The sequence below is a fragment of the Protomyctophum bolini genome (genome assembly GCF_963924005.1).
Source record: "Protomyctophum bolini genome assembly, chromosome: 21".
Classification (NCBI taxonomy): Eukaryota; Metazoa; Chordata; class Actinopteri; order Myctophiformes; family Myctophidae; genus Protomyctophum; species Protomyctophum bolini.
The window spans coordinates 15,445,812-15,467,980 of NC_137882.1; the positions used below are offsets into that span (position 1 = coordinate 15,445,812).

Sequence of the window (22,169 nt, forward strand, 5' to 3'; positions counted from 1 at the left end):
CTTAATTGTCATGAGCCGCTCTCTCACGCTGTGTGTGTGTGTGTGTGTGTGTGTGTGTGTGTGTGTGTGTGTGTGTGTGTGTGTGTGTAGGGGGTGGTGGCAGCCGAATATACAAGCACTGTGGCTGAGCCAGCACCTATGCCAGCTCCTTCCAGACAGCGTTGCCAGATTCATTCTGCAAGGCAAATAAGCAGCCTATATGAAAGCGAGCAGAAGAGAAGCGACTATATAATTATAGGCTCACATAAGCACTTTACAAGCTAGTTGCATTGGCTATTTCTCTATTGATCTTGGAAAAAGTATCTTGAATATTGTTTTGGAACATTTAGCAACACAAATCTGGTAGGGGGGTGGGGGGGTCACAACATGGGAGGGGGTGAGACCAGACAAATACATATAATTTGGGGGCATGGTGGCACAGTCGGTAGCGCTGTCGCCTCACAGATAGAAGCTCCTGGGTTTGACCCCCGCTGGGGGTGCTGGGGGGCGTGTTCTCTCCTCCGCATCATCAGTGCCCATGCTCTGGCTGGGGTTGGCAAAATAAATGTCCACGATGCACAAATGGGTCGTTTGAGCCCGTTTGTTCCCATGGTTTGGGAACCAGTGGGACCTGGGTCTGGTGGGTCGTCTTTTGTAGTATTGACACTGTCCTCCACACACTGTCACTCTAAATAGTGTGGCTGCCATCATTATAGTCGTCATCATCATGCCTGGTCATTTGATGTGTATGTGCAGTTGGAAGTGGCTAATTCAGTAATGGGCAGTATTGACTTATTGCTGCGTCCCCAGCTTGCGATAATGAAATGATTAATGTGTAATTGCACATTTGTTTCCCTTTGCAGGATCAATCAAGGTCTATCTATCTGAGATGGCTGTTGACATGATATTGTGCTGGCGATATAGTGGGAATGCTTTTCGTCTCTGACCCTTTGGTTGTACCGTTTGCAGCAAAAGCTTGTATATATCTAAGACACACCGAATAATTAAAACCCTTGTACTTTTTGTGGCAAAAGCGCTCAAACTTTCTTTCTTTTCCTGCCTTGATCTCCCCCCTCTCTTCTTCCCTGTAAAACTGTGATGGGACAATAAAACAGATTCAGATTCTATCCTTGATCTGTATGCTGACATATTATTGTTGAGTTTCCTAATCTAATCTACCACTGTTTGTGTTCAAGAATGTCTTATAAAAAAATGTGAATGGCAAATAAAGGTGTGTGTGTGTGTGTGTGTGTGTGTGTGTGTGTGTGTGTGTGTGTGTGTGTGTGTGTGTGTGTGTGTGTGTGTGTGTGTGTGTGTGTGTGTGTGTGTGTGTGTGTCCATCCAGCTGCCCAAGGCTCTGCAGGGTCAGAGCGGTCTGTCTCCGTCGCAGCAGCCCAGCCTCCACATAGCCCACAGACAGAGCCCTCTCCACCAGGCCTCTTCCTCATCGTCCACCTCCTCCTCTTCCTCTGCCCTCAGTGTGGGACAGTTAGTCAGCAGTAAGTAGTGTCCAACGCAACACACACAGCCAGGCACAAACGCACGCACGGACACACACACACACACACACACACACACACACACACACACACACACACACACACACACACACACACATATTTGAATTATTTATTTTAATCCACAACGTACAATTAATTAAACAGGTAAACAAATGTAACACGGTTGACAGTTCATGGGTGCATTCTCCTCCACACAGAGCAACCGCCTATAACAGCCGAAGCAGAACAGTATTTAACAATTTAGCAAGTTGTTTGGTTTTGCTCTTTGTCATGCCAGTGATTGTTAACGTAGGCCATGTGTGGTCAATTTATGGCCTCCAGTATGGAGAATCTACATCTGTACCCAAGCTAAGGTTTGTTATGATTCTAATTAGTATAATGTTTATCTTGAAATGCCTGTTCCATGTACTGTACAAATATCAGCCCACGTCCAGAATCAGGACCTCCTTGGTGTCAACAAAAACCGGGTGTATTCTTGATGCTAGCAAAGACATCACATGCATGCACACATGCAAAGACATGACATGTGCACACACATGCACGCACGAACAGAGAGAGCTGCTCTCTGTTCAATAGAATGACATGTACTGCTCTCTGAGAGCAGTTGCAGTAATCGTAATGAACGAATATTCCTCAATTACATCCAACATAAGTACACATGCACCTACAGTACTGTAGATTACAAGTCTGTTACTATGAGAGAAGTACAACTATGCGTTATCCCTGGGAATCCACACAGTATTTAACAGGTCTATTTGGTTCCATGTGTTACAGACCTGTAATTACAGTAAGACGCCCTGAGGGCTATAGAGCACATTTTAAACAACAGTGTTGTTACAGTCAGTAAACAAATATAGATATGCTTTAAGGGTCCATCCGTTGGTGGTCCCCCGGACCTGACGTTGAGAACATATACCACATTGTAAATGTAATATCGAGTGAAGCTTCCTGAACACGCTCTACTCATATTCTTCTTGCCAGCATATTGCTTACTGTAGCATTAGTGTGAGATTTATGGCAAATTTGTTACATTAACATCACCGCTTGAGCACTGAACATGACGGACATGCCGTGCTTACACGGCTATCAGTATAGCTTGATTGATCCAACCCTGTCCTAGTCTACGTGGGTTATTTCTCCCTGGCTATGTCAATTCCAAAGTTGTTTGTGTTTATATAATGAACATAAGCTTCACTCTCTCATTGCCCGGGCACTTGGCAGAGCCTTATAAATCACTAGGCTACAGCCTGTCAGCATGCCCTCGTCTTAAAAAACTATTTTATTCAGATAAATTTCATTTGTCAGAGTCGATTCTCTTAAGCTCCAGGTAAACTCATTTCAGAGGCAACTACGATGCCGGGCAATGTAATAGAAACGAAGTTGCCATTGATCAACTGTTTGTAGACATTTTAGTTTAGTTTGTTGCTTGCCCCTTCCTTGGCAAATATCCTATAAGCCAATTCCGAGGCTGCACAATCAGTCCGATTGAAGTTAATGTTTTCTCCTGAAAGTAAAAGCCATCTATCCTCAATATGCTTATATAGTGCACAGCGCAAATCCCACGAGGAGAGTGTCATCCGTACGTGACAACGTACTGTATGTAGTGCTATTGTGCACCGACAGTCCGATTTATTTCTCGAGATGTACCGAATCTACCGATACCATGTGTTACTTCCCAATACCGATTCTGATATGCATAACTTGCGTATTGGTCGATACCGAGTAACGAACCGATACCGAAGATAATCTAGGACATTGGCTCTCAAAGTGGGGTCCAGGGACTCCACTGGACCCTTATAGGTTACGGGTCTATTTGGTTTCATTTGTACACTCAGAGTTTTGGGGTTCCTTGAAATCTAGGAATAAATAAAAATGTAGTGCAGCTACAAGTCAGGAACAACTCTATATTTATTTCCCCCGGAATTATCAGCGAAGCAAAAATGCCACATCAAAACAAAACAAAAAGTAGAACTTGTGCTATTTAATATGAAGACCGCCTCAGTGGACAGTTTTCAACTGTAAGCGCAAAGTAAAGACGACTCCTGCTTGGATCTCCCCTGAGAGACGAGAGATGACGAAGGTGCTAATGCTCATCCCGCCAGCTTCAGTCAACTTAGGAGTCTTCGGTCCCTCGCCGCCTCTCCTTAATGTTCACACGTATGGAGGCGCGCGCTGCCATTCCCGAATGCCATACGCATCACTTATGAGGCACTAGCGAGATGGCAGCGCCATAGATTTTTGCTTAAATACGCATGGAGGATTTTCCTTTTAATAATTCATTGATAATGACCAAGATGAATAATTCAGGGGCATAAACTTTGCTTTGGTAAGCAGGATGCCAGGGCACCTGACATTGATGTACAATGTGAGATCGCTTTTTATTAGCCGGTAAATTCTTCAAAAACAAATGCTCCAGGGAAGTTACGTTTTCAAAGAGGTTTTAAATTTGGACGGAAAAAGCGGTGAGTGTACAAACGGCATTTCTCCCGTAGAGAGGAAAAAAATGTGTATTTCTTTGAATGAAGATGGATATCATTTTTACCAACAACAAACGCCTTTGTGGCGTGGAGGTTGTCAGTTGTCATCCTCTTTGAATGGAAGGAGCAGGAATGATACTTTAATACATTCCGGAATGCTTGCTTTTATTGTAAATGGGAGAATGTCTGTTTTCTTTCAACACAGAAAGAGGAATGAAAAGGAATCCCGAGAATGCTTGCCTGCTGGCCCACATCTACCTTTTCAGTCCATCTGTGTCCATCCATTTGAGTCAATGTGCTTTTATAGTAGATCCAAGACTTGGGCTTTCGATTTTTGTTTACTATGGCACAGACAGTTTTCTGAAAAAGCTATGTTTCTATGTCAGTCGTTCTTCGATTTTTCAAAAATAGCATATCTACAAGCTCATAGCTTGTAGGTCTGCTATTTTTCAATAGCTAAAGCATAACATGATGCTAATACCAAAAGGGGTTCCCGCCCCAAAATGGGTTAAAATAAATCATTTCTAATTACCTAATAGATTTGAACATTGCTTGTAGAAAAAGTATGAACTTAAAGGTGGGATAAGTTATGTTATTTGGTTAAAATGAGTGTTATATAGCTCTATATTCTGATAGTATACTCATTGCTATAAAGTGTTTGTTCAGTAACAGGAGTCTTCATGTTTCCCCAGCTCTTTATCAAACAGAAAATGCATGTTCAGGTTGGGATATCAATTTTATCCAATCGGGATAGAGAACTCAGACACGATACTGATTTAAACTAGTGAAATTGGAAGTGATGAAACAAAGTAATGAGCAGACAAACTCGTAACTGGAACACTGTGAAGCTGATGAATGGGTACTGTCTCCTTTTGTCACCTACTGTACCTGAAATATATTTTCTGTCCATTAATTTAAAGAGCTGGAGAGACAGGGAGAATCCTGTGACTGAACAAACACTCTATATAGCAATGATTACTATCAGAATATTGTGCTTTAACATAAAAACAAATCCAGTCCATTTGATTTAATTTTATGCTCTCAAGAGTTAAATTATTGTTAAACATCTGCAATACTTAATTTACAAGAAGTCTACACAATTAGAGAATGTAGAAGAATTGTTATTTTTTTTTGCCAAAAGCAAGGAATTGTAGACAAAATCTTACAACAAAATATGACATCGTTTTGGATATGAGAGACTCAATCTCATCTAAATTAAATGATGGTCGCGTGGCTCAAAGGCAGAATAAATAACGGGCCTTGAAATGAAAAGGTGTAAAACATATGTACGTGTTCCCCCGTAGACCCCCAGACTGAAAACATATGTCCATACGTGTTGCTTCCCCCGTAGACCCCCAAACTGCGCCCAGTGAAGTGGACGGGGTCAACCTGGAGGAGATCCGGGAGTTTGCCAAAGCGTTCAAGATCCGCCGGCTGTCCCTGGGCCTCACCCAGACCCAGGTGGGCCAGGCCCTCAGCGCCGCCGAGGGGCCTGCCTACAGCCAGTCTGCCATCTGCAGGTAAGAACAAGGACAACCACCACCAGTGGTGGAGGAAAAAATAACTACTCACGTGTTTTTTAACTTTTTTTTCGAAGTAAAAGTATCAATACTGGCAATGTAGAACTTCTCTGTTACAAGTAAAAGTCCGGAATTCAAAATTTGCTTGAGTAAAAGTGCAAAAGTATTTCCGTCATAATGTGCTTAAAGTACCAAAAGTAGAAAGTACTCATTAGGCATAATGTACCATTTCAAATCGTTTTCAAATGTATAAAATGTATAGAAATATTTTCAAAATAGCTGAGCTTTTCAGCTATTTTCAAATTGCCGAGAATGCATGGTTAGTGTATGTTTTCATTGTTTTGTAATAATAATCATAATCTACGAAGTAACTAGTAACTAAAGTTTTCAAATCATTGTAGTGGAGTAAAAGTACAATGTTTGCCTCTGAGATTTAGTGGAGTTGAGTAAAAGTAATGAAAATTGGAAATACTCCAGTAAAGTAAAAAAATCCTCGATACAGTACTTGTGCGTAGTAGTAGTGAATGTACTTAGTTACTTTACACCACTGACAACCACTGACGCGGAATTACGAACTAAATTGTAGAATTCTGGTCCAAAATTACTAGAGTTGTTGCGATATCGATAGCAGTATTGGAAAAGCTGCCTAAAATGCTGGTATTGGTATCGGCGAGTATGCCAGTCTACCAGCGCCACTCTGTCCATGCTTCTCACTGTTGAAAAAAATTGCACCGTTTGAGACTTGAGAGTAAAAACCTACGGTAAAAAGTAAACGATTCTGTAGTCCACTGTCAGATTCAGTAGTACAAAAAAAAGACGGCTGTGTGGGGTGAGTTTAGTGAACGATAAGGGGACGTTGCAGGACAACAGCAGTAGCTGTGTGGGGTGAGTTTAGTGAATGATAAGGGGATGTTGCAGGACAACATCAGTAGCTGTGTGGGGTGAGTTTAGTGAACGATAAGGGGATGTTGCAGGACAACAGCAGTAGCTGTGTGGGGTGAGTTTAGTGAATGATAAGGGGACGTTGCAGGACAACATCAGTAGCTGTGTGGGGTGAGTTTAGTGAATGATAAGGGGATGTTGCAGGACAACATCAGTAGCTGTGTGGGGTGAGTTTAGTGAATGATAAGGGGATGTTGCAGGACAACATCAGTAGCTGTCTGGGGTGAGTTTAGTGAACGATAAGGGGACGTTGCAGGACAACATCAGTAGCTTTGTGGGGTGAGTTTAGTGAACGATAAGGGGATGTTGCAGGACAACATCAGTAGCTTTGTGGGGTGAGTTTAGTGAACGATAAGGGGATGTTGCAGGACAACATCAGTAGCTGTGTGGGGTGAGTTTAGTGAACGATAAGGGGACGTTGCAGGACAACATCAGTAGCTTTGTGGGGTGAGTTTAGTGAACGATAAGGGGATGTTGCAGGACAACATCAGTAGCTGTGTGGGGTGAGTTTAGTGAACGATAAGGGGACGTTGCAGGACAACAGCAGTAGCTGTGTGGGGTGAGTTTAGTGAATGATAAGGGGACGTTGCAGGACAACAGCAGTAGCTGTGTGGGGTGAGTTTAGTGAACGATAAGGGGACGTTGCAGGACAACATCAGTAGCTGTGTGGGGTGAGTTTAGTGAACGATAAGGGGACGTTGCAGGACAACAGCAGTAGCTGTGTGGGGTGAGCTTAATGAATGATAAGGTGGACGTTGCAGGACAACATCAGTAGCTGTGTGGGGTGAGCTTAATGAATGATAAGGTGGACGTTGCAGGACAACAGCAGTAGCTGTGTGGGTTGAGCTTAATGAATGATAAGGGGACGTTGCAGGACAATAGTATAGTAGCTGCGCAGTGCACATTGATATTGATACAACGTCAAACTGGTGTTTTTCCTCAAACCGCACCACAGACCAATCAGAAGCCACGATTCCATTTCAACCTTCATAAGTGGGACATATTATGTCACACTTATAGGAGACTTTCCAGACTGAGCAGTGCAGTGACATTTTCAGATCCGCAGAACGTAGCGAATCAGGCTGGAACCCAGGCTATAAAGAAACCACTGTGACCTAGACTTCTTACACACTGGTATCGGATCGGTTCTCAGCCCTATCGACCGATATGCAATTATGAAATGATCGAAATTGTGCAATTACAAAATATGTACCTACGATAATAATAATCTATGATTCATAGGTTCATAGATAACTAAAAAAGTACTTAAACTTTCAAGTGAGTATTTCTTCAAAAATGCAACATACAACACATAAAATTATCTTTTAGTTCAGAATCAGATTTATCAGTTTTACTGGTAAAAAAGTGGGTGAAATTTGTTTTTCTGCGTATAGTTCCCCATTTCTTTCCAAGAAAAACAAAGAAAGTGAAAAAGAGAGGGTGCGGGTAAGGAGATCAAGGCATTAAAAGGTTTGAGTGCTTTTGCCACAAAGATTACAGGTAAAGGGTTTTCTTCTGTGTGTGTCTTAGACAAGCTATTTTCGTTATCATTTTAAGTTTAGAGCATTTAAAGTGGTCAAACTAGCAATATCCAATATCCAAAAAAATCTCAATAGTCTTGGATTTTCAACACATTTGCATATTGTGTTAATTGTTTATTGTTGGAAAATGGCACTAGTGCAGCGGCCTCCTTTCACATTGTTTTACATATCGTGACTTGGCAATACAAACTTTCTTCTGACGTGAGATTTTATTTTGCTTTAATCCATTTAATCCATCCACTTACAAACTTCTCTAGTTAAATCAGGACAAATCTGAGATGGATTAATTTGGTCCTGAATGATCTGTTACAGTGACCTGATCTTTGCGGAACAATTTTAGGAATCAGAACTTAAGTCAACTCTCTTTACAGATGATCTTAGTGAAAAATCTCTGTCTTGTCTCCAACTGTTGGAAAATGGCACAACTACTGTAGCATTCTAATTTAGAAGAGACTCCCATTTTAGCAGTCTTACACTGGTTGACAGCTGAGATTGAGGATCGATAAGATTCTATTGAATTATATTGAAGTAAAATGTAGCCCATTGTTAGTACATTGCAGTACATTGTTAACCTTTGAACCCCTTATGAATTAGAGCAACAGTCTTACAATACAGCTCAGGGCTGCCTGGCTGTCCCACATTCTACATTTAAACGTAGCTCTCCACCCCACAGACGACCGTGGTAAATGTTGGGAAGCATCTGTTGCCGAAAATCTGCTGTTGAATGGGCGGTGAGTAGACTTGCTTTGCGTCGTAAGTTGTAGAGAAGCTTTCGATGCTGGATAACACTACCGGGCTTGTTGTTGAAAAATGACATCAAGCCATAGTCTATATTTGTAGCACCATAGTAGCCGTCTGTCGGTGTACACTCTCAGGTGCATTCCGCAATTTTTTTTCACACCTTTCAAACGACTGATCTTCCAAGTTCATTCGACTGCCAGTCTGTAGTAGTCTGTTTGGTGGGGAGCTACATGGAGAATACATATATTCATTTGTGGGACCTTAATTGACATTATATTTCAGAACCACTGGTTCATTAGGAAGCAATTAGGAAGCATTAGGAAGCAAGCCCAAATAAGAAACTACGTTTTAGAAACAAGCCCCCAAAAACTACCAATAATTTACAAGCGACTTTACTGAAAAACAAGCTTGTACTTCGCCTATCCCATTAAGACCAGGCAAGCCTATGTGTAACAATTAAAACCGGGAAAGCATCTGTGTCATTTTAGATGTTGTATATAGCAAAAAAAGAAAACTTAGGTTAGGATTTAGAAGGCGGACTAGATCCGAAACAGGCCAAAAGAGCCAAACACACTAGTCTCTTCATTGTGACTCTGCCTAATTTATAGGAACTGCTCTTCTCAGCCTTGAAAGAAAGAATGAAAGATGTTCTTGACGGCTGCTGCCAGTTGACTCTGCACCAGGTGCAACCATTTATGTTTTGCCCCAGTTTAGCAGTTTAGCTGTTATTTTCTATGCATCTTCATTGTCATTTATCGTTTCAATATTGTTTTTATATCTCATCTCATCACTTGTATCACTTTGATTTGTTTATTTGCATTAGTTTGATAATACCGGTATGTGTTGTGTGTGCAAAGCAATTTGTAAACTCTGTTTTCAGAAAGCTTCTCCAAATCTCATGTCCAAAGCTGTTACTTTTCTCTAGGGATGCACCAATATGGAAATTGTTGGCCAAGACTGGTGATTAAAATAACAATTTAGCCGAGAGGCGATATTGATAGCGATATTTGTTTATTACTTGTGCAAGCAGTAAGGTGGTCGTGCCGGCTTTTTTATGCGTATGCCGTGGTATATATACAGATTTTGAGAGTGACGTAATTAAGTTATATATCAATGCCGGGGAATAACTGGCTTTCGATGGTGACATAATAAAGATATGTTTCAGTGTCGGGTGGATTAAAGGTAATGTCTCTATGTATACATGTATGTAATCTGAAACCTATCTTTATTACCATCGAAAGCCAGTTATATCCCGGCATTGATACATATCTTCATTACGTCACACTCAAAATCAGTATATATACCACGGCATACGCATAAAAAACCCAACAGACCACAGTATAGTACTTTTCAACTTACAACTTACACATACATACGTTACCTGTTAGCTAACCAATATTGAAACATATCGTTATTACGTCACCATTGACGGCCAGTTATAACCGACTTTAGTATTTAATTTCAATGTTTTACAGAGAGGCTGAGATCGGTCGATAATTGCGCAGTCTGCAACGCGCAAGTAGGCACTCGACATAGTGCAGTTCTAGTTTAGTTTGTGGTGTTATTATTTCCCCCTTTTGTGCCAAGGAAGAAAATAAATCTGACCTCATGCTTCCTTCTATGCATGAGGAGTCCAAATCTAGCTGTGAGGCGACAGCACTACCGACTGTGCCCCCAAAAATAATTCTGTCTTGACGCAAGTAACTTTAACGGTGTCAACGAGCGTCAGCTGCACAGTGACACACCCCTCAGCTGTGCTGAACTGAAAGTGACTAGAATTAGTTTTTTTTAAAAGCCCTCGAATATGACATGATAATGTTTACTGTGATTATGGTAAGCTTACATTTCATCTAAAGAGTTAAGTCTTAAAAAGACAGGGTACCCTGAAGAAGGCAGTTGTACTTGCCGAAACGTTGGTTTCTATTCCACTCTGCATCCAAATAAAGAACTAGGCACTTTGGCTATCAGTGTGTGCAGCCACTCTTTTGTCTTTTTAAGACTTAACTCTTTAGATGTTTCTGCCGTGAGCTGGCACCACTATCAAGACTGGTGACTGGTGTGCGTTTAGCATCCTCCTGCACAGTGAGAAGCTTACATTTCATATCACAAACACCATGGTGTAAAAACTCATGTAACTTTTTTTTTGCCAATAGCGATAATGGCAAATATGCGACCGATATATCGGTGCATGATGCATCCCTACTTTTCAGATCTGCTACTTTTGATGCTTTCGTGTGACGCAGAGTAGGGCATTCATTTTACAAAAAATATATTCCATATAGAGGGTATGCGTGACATCATCATCATACCCGGAAGTTATGCGGGAATGCCTACTGAGTGTCAAAACACTACTTTCTGGACTTGACAGCCCAAACATCTAAACAGAAAAGTCCTATTTGGTTGCGTTAAATGACTTTAAACAACATTAAATGAACTTTGTCACTCAATTTGCCACTCGATTTGACACTTGATCTGCCATTCGCTTTATGCATGTGCATCCCCTCTATTACCACAGGTTAGCTGTCACTTCAGTAAGACTGCATAGCAGCAGATGATGAAGCCACTCAGCCGTGTTAGTGCGCCTAATTGTTTGCCGCCTGGAGCTGCCATTCCGTTTAAACTTTAACAGACAAGATTAAGATATTAAATACATAATTAAACAACCTGACGAATTAAGTTCTCATGCACTTACTGTAAGTACGTCACGTCTTCTCCGAGTCCCCCCACCCTGTGACCTGACAGCCCCATGTAGTTTATGCAAAACGCACTGCGGAGTATTAGACACGAAAGCACTTTAAAGCATTAAATAATTACTAAGGCCTGCTCACTCTGCTTTGGCATGAGAGAACTTGACAGGAGATGATCTGTTAATAAGATTACCATGTTTTACTGGCTGCCGAGAGGCGCGCTCATCATAAATGCTACAGTACATTACATATTCATAAGGTAATCAGACAATCTTCACTGTCGTCGGGTGGAAACCTTATATACAAAAAAAATGACTTATTTCATATCAATTGCACACCCCAGCCTTGAATTCATGTATAATAATAACAGGATTTATTTTAAAGGTAAAAAAAAATCTGGCACACTTAACCACCTTCACTATAGAGAATATACGCATCACAACATGTTGAGAGCTTGTAGATGGGGACAACATTAATTTATGAAAAACGATATGGAGATGTGAGGTCTCTCCCTGACAGCAACAAAATACATCTCATCCCTCTCTGTACTCTTTACACTTGAATGATGACACTTATAATGACGTAATGAAGTATGTGAGCCACATCTATCAATGACAACTCTGTCCGTCCGTCTGTCCGTCAGGTCACACCACCATATATGGCCATCAGCCCGTTACGCCTCGTGACACGTCACACCACTATATGGTCGACGCTCCAAACCCTGGCTACAGTTTTTATGAGCAAATGAAAATTGCTGTTTTGTGAAAATTCTTCTTCTGCCTCTAATACATACATGCAGCATCATATATGCTTATGTCACTTTACAGTATAGTAGAGGGTCATGCCAAATAGCACTGAAAGCAGTCTTACTCCAATTGGCCAAAGGGGGGCGCTATAGAATTTTTTTTGGCCAGAATTCATTGCACTTGTTTCCACATGTTCCTTGACTCATGGGGAACACATCTGTCACTTTGAAAAGTAAGCTCCACCCTCAGATTTTCAACCATTTTGCTTATACCGTACCTGATTTTTTGCCTGGATTTTTGAGCAAGTTGTGTGAAATGTTCTACACACAATCTATGGACAATTATCTGAAATCCCAGTTGAAGAGAAGTTTGTATGTGAAAGAAATTACAGCAAAACACACTGTAGTAATGGATAATGATGACATGGCTAGAATGAGGACACTCAGTTGGTTGAGCTCTCACCTTCAGACCACATGGTTGTGTGTTCAAATCCGGGTAACGACAACTCAGCCCGTGATTGTTATTTGTGCATATTGTTCTTATTGCGTATTGTCTTCTTTCTTGGTCCCGCCTTATCGCTGCTTGAAGCTATATTTTATCTTCTAATACGTGCCGCAAATTATTTTAATAGGATTAAGGTTAGGTTTAGGCATAATATTTGTATGCCTTTTTATGTCACTCGGTGAGAAAAGACTACAGCAGTTACGTGAACAAAAACTGTCAGCGTTGAGCAATATTTCCCACCACCGAGGAAAGTCGGGCAGTACTGTCCTCTTGACAATGTGCGTCACAGAAGGGGGCGTAATCGGGGAGGTGCCCAGCCGCGTACTGTAGTATACAATGGAATAACATTGATTATCAGAATAGTTGTTAAATCAGTGATTCTCAAACATTTTCTTGTCAAGGAATTTCAAATAGCCGATGTACTGTATATAGGAGTTAAACTGATTTACTGTTTTGCTGGGGACCCCCTTGAACCTTCAAATCCGGCAATCTCAGAATGGTCACCACCAGATATTCCTAAACGTAACCTCAGTAAAACTGCAGTATGTCTAAACCTAAACTTAACCTCAGTAAAAACTATGCCTTAACCTAATCTTATTCCTAAACTTAACCTCAGTGAAACTATGCCTAAACGTAACCTTATTCTTAAATTTAACCTCAGTAAAACTATGCCTATACGGTACCCTAAACTTGTAAGCTTAACCATAGTAAAACTATACCTAAACATAACCTTATACCTAAACGTAACCTCAGTAACTATTGCCCAGACTCTTCTTCAACAAAGATGGCGAAAGCAAACATTCTTTGTTCTGTACTTATACATACAATATGGTACAAAACACTGAAGTCCTTAACTTAACCTCAGTAAAACGAATAAAAGGCGAACGGTCCACTAAAACAATGGACCCCTGGGAGTGCCTCGACCCCACTTTGAGAAACACTGTGTTAAAGCAGATGAAGTAGGCTACTGTAAGTAAGCTTTCGAAAGAATTTACACTACTTGTTAATGTTCAGGGTTTCTGCACTACAATTTTCCCTTGCGTTTGCAGCAAAACGCCACATTAATTTTAAATGTACCCCTGAAATGCATGTTGCTTTACTGATAACCTGCCCTGTTTAAATATGTGACAGCGCTGCGACGCACCTTTGAAATTTTCATTACATCAACATCAAACGGCCGATAAAATGTGAAACTCCACAGAGAGGGCAGCTCTCTTATCAGGCAACGGCCCTCCACCAAGTAATGTTTAAAGTCTTAAAAAAATCACGCATGAAATATTCAAAACCGTGCATAATTGAAATATTTATAACATACATTAAAGACCATTAGCTTCAAAAAAAATAAACACTCTGTCGACTGCTATACATGCCTTTGTGACAATTTTATTTTTGTATGACATTGGACATGACAGGCATCTCCTCATGTTTTAAGTAGAGGGCCAAACCCCACATGCTTTGGTTTACTTAACATCAACAGAGGACATTTGAGGAGGAGAGAGAGAGAGTTGGTGGTACCTGAGGGTGTGTGTGTGTGTGTGTGTGTGGGGGGGGGTCTGAGGATCAGGGGAAGTGACAGTGACAGATGTACTTCCATCTTGTCTCCTTCTATTTCTCAGCTTTGTATTTGGAAACACTTTATTATTAGTTTTATCCACATCCACATTTGATCAGAAAGGGACAGCCATGAGGACATCATCACACCAATGATGCTCTATCTCACAGATGTGGTAGTGTCTAATGAAATGTATAATAACCTGATGAGCGTGGTTTGACACAATTTTCATTGTTTCATAGACTGCTATACTGCTATTCCTAGACGTAACCTCAGTAAAACTATACTAACCATATTCCTAAACGTAACCTCAGTAAAACTATGCTAACCTTAGTCCTAAACATAACCTCAGTAATAACCTCAGTAAAACTATACAAACCTAACCTTATTCCTAAACGTAACCTCAGTATTACCGTAGTAAACAGTATGCAGTAATATTAGTATCAGTACGATATCTAAACCTAAACTGAGGTTTAAAGATGAGGGCGAGTGTGTTTTGGGGCGAGGTTACCTCTTTGTTCTGTATACGTAGTAACACACCTCATTCCTAGAAATGTCTCTTGTTGCGTTGTTTGTTCCTCAGAGAGGGAGCATGCACTTCCTGGTAGTGCTGCTCTGTCTCATCACCACTTGCCTGTGAATTTCTGCCAACTGCCTGTCCATTTTGAGTCCACCTAAAAGCATCTTTGCACTTCTCTTTTTCGTCCCAAACCTCTTTCTGTGAAACTACTAGTAGAGAGTACCTTGGGCTTTTCTTTTGGGACTACAAGCACCACATAACTCCAGACAGATGTTGTTGTTTTTTTTAAGGTACAGCTCCGTCCTTCCACTAACCCAGTGGCTCTAAAGTACGATACAATACGTTATATTAATATTGTATTAAACCCCCAGTGACACACAGTCATAACAAATGTATTTTTTACAAAGCATGTCATAATTTCTTTTAGTTGTAATAAACAAAACAAAAAACAGTATACTGTATGTATATATATATATATATATAGTAATTCCACAATAGCATAATAATAATAATGAATATAATAATACTGATATTCTTAATATTCTACAGTGTGATTTATACATTAATAAAATACAAAATCCACAAATAAGGTTGAATTGAATGGAATTGTTTTCAATGTGAGTGCAGTTATATTGTCATAATATTATGTCCAAATGTTTATGCTCAAATAGCACTACATTAGACCAGGGCATTGAAGTGGCACTATGTAACTTGTATTTTCTTAAAATGTAATCTATATGGCAGAGTATGTTAATACAATATAACTTATACAATTGTGGTGGTAGTACTTTGTCTCCCTGCTCTTCTATTGACACATTTAGATGTTGTCAAAGGTCATGTCTAACGTAGAAACAGAATCTGTCACTAATTTTGACCTGATGGTCAAAATAAAATCCATCCCCTGAGCACAAACACTAGACAAAATTACATTTCATTCAAAAAAAAAGTTGCATACTGCATACTAAGTCACCGGCTAGCTGTCTTCAGTAACTATAATGGGAACACCTACAATAGTCTCATAAGAGGCTTGCCAAAGTGCACAATATTAGAATTATGTGCCCAGAGACCACAAAACGTGTGAAAATATTCAAGATTAGAGTGTGCAAATGTTTTTCATATTAAATATACAATACAAAGAGAGGTTGTATAGTAGGATATAAGATGGGGAAGAAAAGTTAGAAAAATGTATTAAATGTACATTTAGATGAATAATTCAAGCTTATTTTGTATTAATAAATGATAGTTCTATATTTAAGTGCTTCCAATTGTGTGTTTTTTCTTCTGGTTTTATCACTTGACAGAAGGATGGTATATTGGTGTGATTCTTGCTCTCATTTTTAATTTATTTGATTTCATCTTTTTTTTTTTTTACATTTTTGCTGATACTGCACATAACAGTATTTAATAATCTGTAGTCAGGTGTTCTGTATATTTGTTGATGCAATTGGACATAACTTCTAGCCAATAGCAGGGTCTCCTTGCTCCATCACTGCCAATCTGGGGCAGAGAATCCAAACACCCCTTGATCCCCATGGCAACCATGACCTCCCGTTGCCGCTGTACTCCCAGTCGTGGGACTCATAGGGCAGTGGTGCTCAAACTGGGGTCTTCTCTTCTGGGGATCCCTGGGCACAAAATATTTCCAGATGGGGGCCCGCACGGGGACCAAATACCGGTACCAATTTGGTGGTCCTTGACATTCATGTTTGAGAACCACTGACAGAGGGCGTTTGGCATGATGGATTTAAGCCTGTATGACTGGAGTCTCTAGTCCCACTCCCAATGGCATGCTGGTTCGAGGAGACCGATTCACTATAAAGACAGGCAGCTTATCCTTATGTTCTGGCACAGGGCACCTAAAGTAAGATTCTTCTCTCTTCAATTCTCCCCAGACACACCATCCTGAGAAGCCACTTTTTCCTACCACAGGAAGCCCAAGAGAACACTATAGGTAGCAGTCTGACAGGCAAACTGAACCCTGGCCTTTTATATCCTGCCAGGTTTGAGAAGTTGGACATCACCCCTAAAAGCGCCCAGAAGATAAAGCCTGTTCTCGAGCGCTGGATGGCAGAGGCAGAAGCCCGCCACCGGTCCGGCATGCAGAACCTGACTGAGTTTATCGGCAGCGAGCCCTCGAAAAAGCGCAAGCGGCGGACCTCGTTCACGCCGCAGGCGCTGGAGATCCTCAACAGTCACTTTGAGAAGAACACGCACCCGTCCGGACAGGAAATGACGGAGATCGCGGAGAAACTGAACTACGACCGGGAGGTGGTGCGCGTCTGGTTCTGCAACAAGAGGCAGGCGTTGAAAAACACGATAAAGCGCTTGAAACCGTCCGGCGACCTCGACCTCGGCCCGGCCTCGGTGACGATGGACCCTCTCGTCGATTCCCTCGAGGAGCTTCCGAATTGACAGCTTTTTACCAAATAAAATAAAAGGTCGGAGCGAAAAGTCTTGAAGCGACAAAGTGGACGAAACCACAATGGAACGAAACTGAAAAAGAATAAAAAAGAATAATGAAAAGAGAGAAAAACTTTTATGAAGTCAACTGGATGGAGAGTCTAGCCCCATTTGGAACATCACCCTCCACCATATCTCTGAGTTGAGGACCCACTTCGTATGGTGCTGGCAGAGTGTGAAACCGGTGAACGGTGGCAAAAGGTTCCTATTTTTACCTTTTTCCGCACATTGTATCCAAAAAGTAAAGGTAGTCCTCCCTGTTCTAAGCTATTTGAAATTTTCCCGGCCAAGGACATTTTAGCGATAGTGTTTAAGTCGCCTTTTTCAGCCAGTTCAATATTTTCTCACTCTTCTTCGTAGTGTTTTACCACCCGGAAGTTTCCGCCAAAAAATATGGAACTGGCAAAAACGTACAAAGCTGTACTGTTGGCCACCATTCGCCAGTATCATACTCTGCCGGCACCCTGCGGAGTGGAACCTCATCTCGCAGCTATATAGCAGAGGAAGAGGTTCCGAACGGAGCTATGGCGAGTCATGAGTTTGCGAACAAAAACTATGTGTTGTCAGTGTTATCACCACAAGTTACAGTATGTAAAATGACCTTGACAAAAAACCAAAAACGTGAAAAAAGAGATTAATATCTTGAAAATTGTGTACAAACATACAGTGTGCTGTTTCAAAGAGTATTAGATTCTGGCCAAACAGACCAAAAGTTTTGGTTCCGGTGATGAGGGGGATTTAGTAAAGAGAACATACCAAATCAAAAACACTATTTACCAAAGTCTGTTGCATCTGAGTACGAAGAATAATTTTGTAATGTAAATGTGTTCTAAATTTTTACATTTGTACTGGCAAATCTAAGCTATATGTATGTGTGAGGTTGGGTACACGTTTTATCTTTGTCTCGCTTATACTTTTTCCTTCATTGTTTGTATGTAAATATCTAGGGGGAAAATATCATCTTCATATTTAAAAACGCACTGAAGTTCTCTTTTGGAAAAAGGAAAAAAAATGTAAAATTTGCTGTTAAGCAATTGCATAACGTTGTTTGCCTCCAAGTTGTGTTCCATCTGCAAAATATGTTCTGTCATGGTGTAAACTTTATACAATTTATACAAGTATTTATTGATAATTTAACACAATTATTTTTGGGACATCGGAAAAGAATAGTGAGCTGGGGGACTGTCATTAACCCATTAAACCTAGGAAAGCATCTGTGTCATTTTAGATGTCTTTGGCTATTCAAAAATACCAGATATACAAGCATAGAGCTTCACTAGATCTGTTATTTTTGAAGAATCGTGAGAATTTGTGCTAATCTTTGAATATATATATATTTTTAAAGCCAACACTTTTAGCTCAAATCTTTGCTTCTGGGGGTCCCTGGGACAAAACATTTTCAGACGTGGGTCCACAGCCAAATGCACAGCATTTTGGGGGTCCTTGACATGAAATGGTTTGAGTACCACTGATTTAGAAGACATTTGTAGCATTGGCCTTAATGGGTTAAGGGCATCTCTCAAGTCTATATTCTGCAGCTTCGTTTGGATCTACTAACATACCATGTCCTTCTGTTGCCAAAGCCTGATAGCCAAAGAACACATCACTTCTGCTCAAGGACTCGGGAAGATTTTATCTGTTTAGTTGTTTTGGACATGGTTGTGTATCCCTTTTCTATAATTTCATGTGTTATTCAGTCAGTGGGGTTTTCATGCTACAAAAAACTAGACCAATGTACTGTAATGTTTTTAGTTTTTTGTCTTTTTGTTCGTTTTTGATCAAAGTGTCTGTTGTAACCCCTTTTTATTGCAATTCAATGTTTTATTTTGTTCTATTTATTTATGTGTTTATTTATTGTTTTAATAACGGATTTGCCTCTGCATGGTTTCAAATCAACCCCTCCTGATTTTGAATTTACCCAAATAAATCTCTTTAGGATAAAAATGCAGTTATATAATTTTGAGTGATGCCATCAATGAAATTGAAAAGTCTAGTTTGTTTTCCTGCTTTGGTCGTTATTACAGTTATTATTCACGATCTGAATAATTATGACATTTAAGACATACCAAGGTTTCTTCTCGTGACAGCACAGCGACAATAGTTTTGTTAAAATAGTATCATGTGTGGTGGATATACAGTAGATATACAGTATACACACACGGACAGATATGCAGACCCTTTAGGAAGGTTGATTTTAGACACGGTCACAAAGATTAGAAAGTCCTGTTATTCAGCTGATCAGACTCTCGTTGAGAGCTTCAAGGATTTCACCTCATGTACTGTAAAACTAATATTTTGAGTAATTACTATATATTAACAGATTAAGTACTGTATTTAGCTTTTTTTTTTACCTGGGGACAATGCAGACCAGACCCACCACCACCACCAATAATTTATTTAATTCACATAAATCCATGAAGACAAAGAGGATAAAAGTGTCACATCGTGTCACAGCGAGTGAACATAATTTGAACTGATCTGAAATGTGATGCAATGTATTCCAAGTCATATGTCTGTTCAATATCTTTCCTTCCATGTCACATTGGTGGGATAAACCCTTCTCTACTATCCCCCCACCCCCCTCCCCTCTCCACTCCTCGTGTGTTGCTAAAGTCGGTTTGTTTTGAATATAATTCTCGCTGGGGAATAAAAATTAATTCCGACATGCATTTCATGCAAAAAAAAGAAGGAAAAAAAGCATGAAACATTGTGTCCCCCATAAAGTAGAGCGAGCTTGTACGTCTGGCATTTTTCAACAGTTTTGAAAAATCTCTGGAAGTGTGAGAACTACTGTTTCATAAGCATAAGCATGATGACGACAACATGGTGAATAGCAGTCAGCATCCATACTGTACATCCATACTGTACCAGGGACCAACGTACATGTACCAAATATAGTACGCGTTGGTTTGTACTGCATCGTCATCTATCATAATCCGTCACATTCACTCATCTGCAACACCACCGAACATTCACTTGTCTTTATTATTATACGATGTTTTTCTTCTTTTTTATTTTTTTAAGATTTTAACATTTTCAAATTACTTCCAGGAAAATTACTTTACTGTTTTGTTTTTAAAACGAATCTTTGGCCAATAACTTAATTCCTATCTGTGTGTGTTTCTTCACTGTTTGACCAGCTATACAACCAGACTAAATGTACTATGAGAAACCTGCCGGCTCCAGGTGTAACACACTTGTTCTGAGGTTTTCAGAGAACCACAAACAAAAAAAGAAACACAGAAGTATTATGCCTTCACTCATCTTTTCAATGCTGGACCAAAGCCCTATAGTTATGCACATTGTACAGATTAAATAGTTTCACGATGTTGACAATCTTTAAAAAAAAATTGAAAGAAAGAAGAATTGAAGAGTTGGAACCTTTTTTTGTTTGTACCTCAGTATACTTGTCCTTTTCAATTCAAATGCCATTCAAACACATGAAAGAAAACAAAAACACTACTCTTTCACTGTACTGTTGTTTTGAATTAACTGTTGGCTGTGTTGTTCACCCCTGATGTGTGTGTGTGTGTGTGTGTGTGTGTGTGTGTGTGTGTGTGCGTGCGTGCGTGCGTGCATGCGTGCGTGCGTGCGTGCGTGCGTGCGTGCGTGCGTGCGTGTTTAACAATGATAATGTGAGACATTCATTCATTATTTCCTGGGCCACCACATGTTTCTAGATAGACATTCTAGATGCGATATATTATTTGATTTGTCTGTTATGAATCTCTTGTATTGTGAGGTAAACTGTAGGCATGTAACGATTCATTCAACTCACAATACGGTTCGAGTCATGGTTCACAATACAATTTTTCATGATTCATCTTTTCAATACAGTTACAACGTTTTTTTTAATCAATTCTCTTACAAAGATCCTGTATCTTTTTCTCTTTTTCTGCACTACTGTTTGCATCACGATTCAAAATGCAATTTTATCACAATTTTAATCGATACGATATATCGTTACATGCCTAGTAATTAAACAGTGTCATCAGATAGGAGACAAATCATGGCCATTTGATATTAGCTACCCAATTAGGAAGAAAAGAAAAAGAAAGAAGATAATCAACATTGAACCATTAAAGGTTTTGACATTTTATCAACACAGTCACATGCACACACTCAAACTGGTTTTAACATTTTATCAATAATAATAAAGAACTCTAAACCAAAGTTTAAAGAGCCTGCAGAGGTTGGTTTTAATTTTTATAGAGTGAAAACTGTACTTAATCTATAGAGCAATATCTGTTTGGTCAGTTAAGTTTAATTTATGCTTGATTCAAAAGGAAGTGTCATGCGTCATGTCATGTGTCGACGGTCTGACGAGTTACAGTATGTCATTTTAGTCGAGCAAAAGACAAAAACAAGACGTGTCACGCACACTTTTTCGCTGAAGGAGTAATTAGACTTTAAGCAGCACTTTGTGTATTTCTAAAAAGCTTCATGTCTGTCATATTGATTTGTACCATAATTAGTAATAAACAATTGTTTGACATGAAATGTCTTGTCTCGTTTCCAATAGATCTTTATTTTAGAGCAAAGGCAATTAAGCTGAGTGAAACCACATTCTTATTTACATAAAACAAATGGCCTGAGCCAGGGAGTCGATAGACACATAAACACATAAACATACATAACATACTGTAACCAATGTTGCCTGAATTTGCGAGAGAAATAAGGAACAATGCAGGTCTACGAAAACAAGCCCAAAAGAAGCGACTATAGGCCAAAGAATTACTTACTTTCTATCATTACACAGCCCATGAAGCCTTGAATTGAGCATAGCCATGTTTTTGTCGTATTCCTAAGCCAATAATTTTATGAAAATAGCAAAACTAATAGATATAGAAGCTTGTGGATCTGCTACTTGTGATGCTTTAGTCTAGTGTGACGCTGTAGTATGATCAAGTAGGCCGTTATAAGATATAAGATAAGAGGTTTATTGTTAGGATCTGTCCCTCCTCAGACCATGTCAGCCCT

At 39.9% G+C, this 22,169-nt stretch overlaps 1 protein-coding gene across 1 annotated transcript in view; it reads left to right on the plus strand.

The window, feature by feature from the left end:
- The window catches only part of pou6f2 (POU class 6 homeobox 2), a 103,425-nt gene extending 86,179 nt beyond the window's left edge, over positions 1 to 17,246 (plus strand). Inside the window, exons 8-10 of the mRNA XM_080793356.1 lie at positions 1,325 to 1,478; positions 5,328 to 5,496; positions 16,622 to 17,246. Coding sequence (XP_080649482.1) covers positions 1,325 to 1,478; positions 5,328 to 5,496; positions 16,622 to 17,141 — 843 coding nt within the window. The 3' untranslated portion in view covers positions 17,142 to 17,246. The remainder of the gene's footprint in view (positions 1 to 1,324; positions 1,479 to 5,327; positions 5,497 to 16,621) is intronic.
- Positions 17,247 to 22,169: the final 4,923 nt, after the last annotated feature.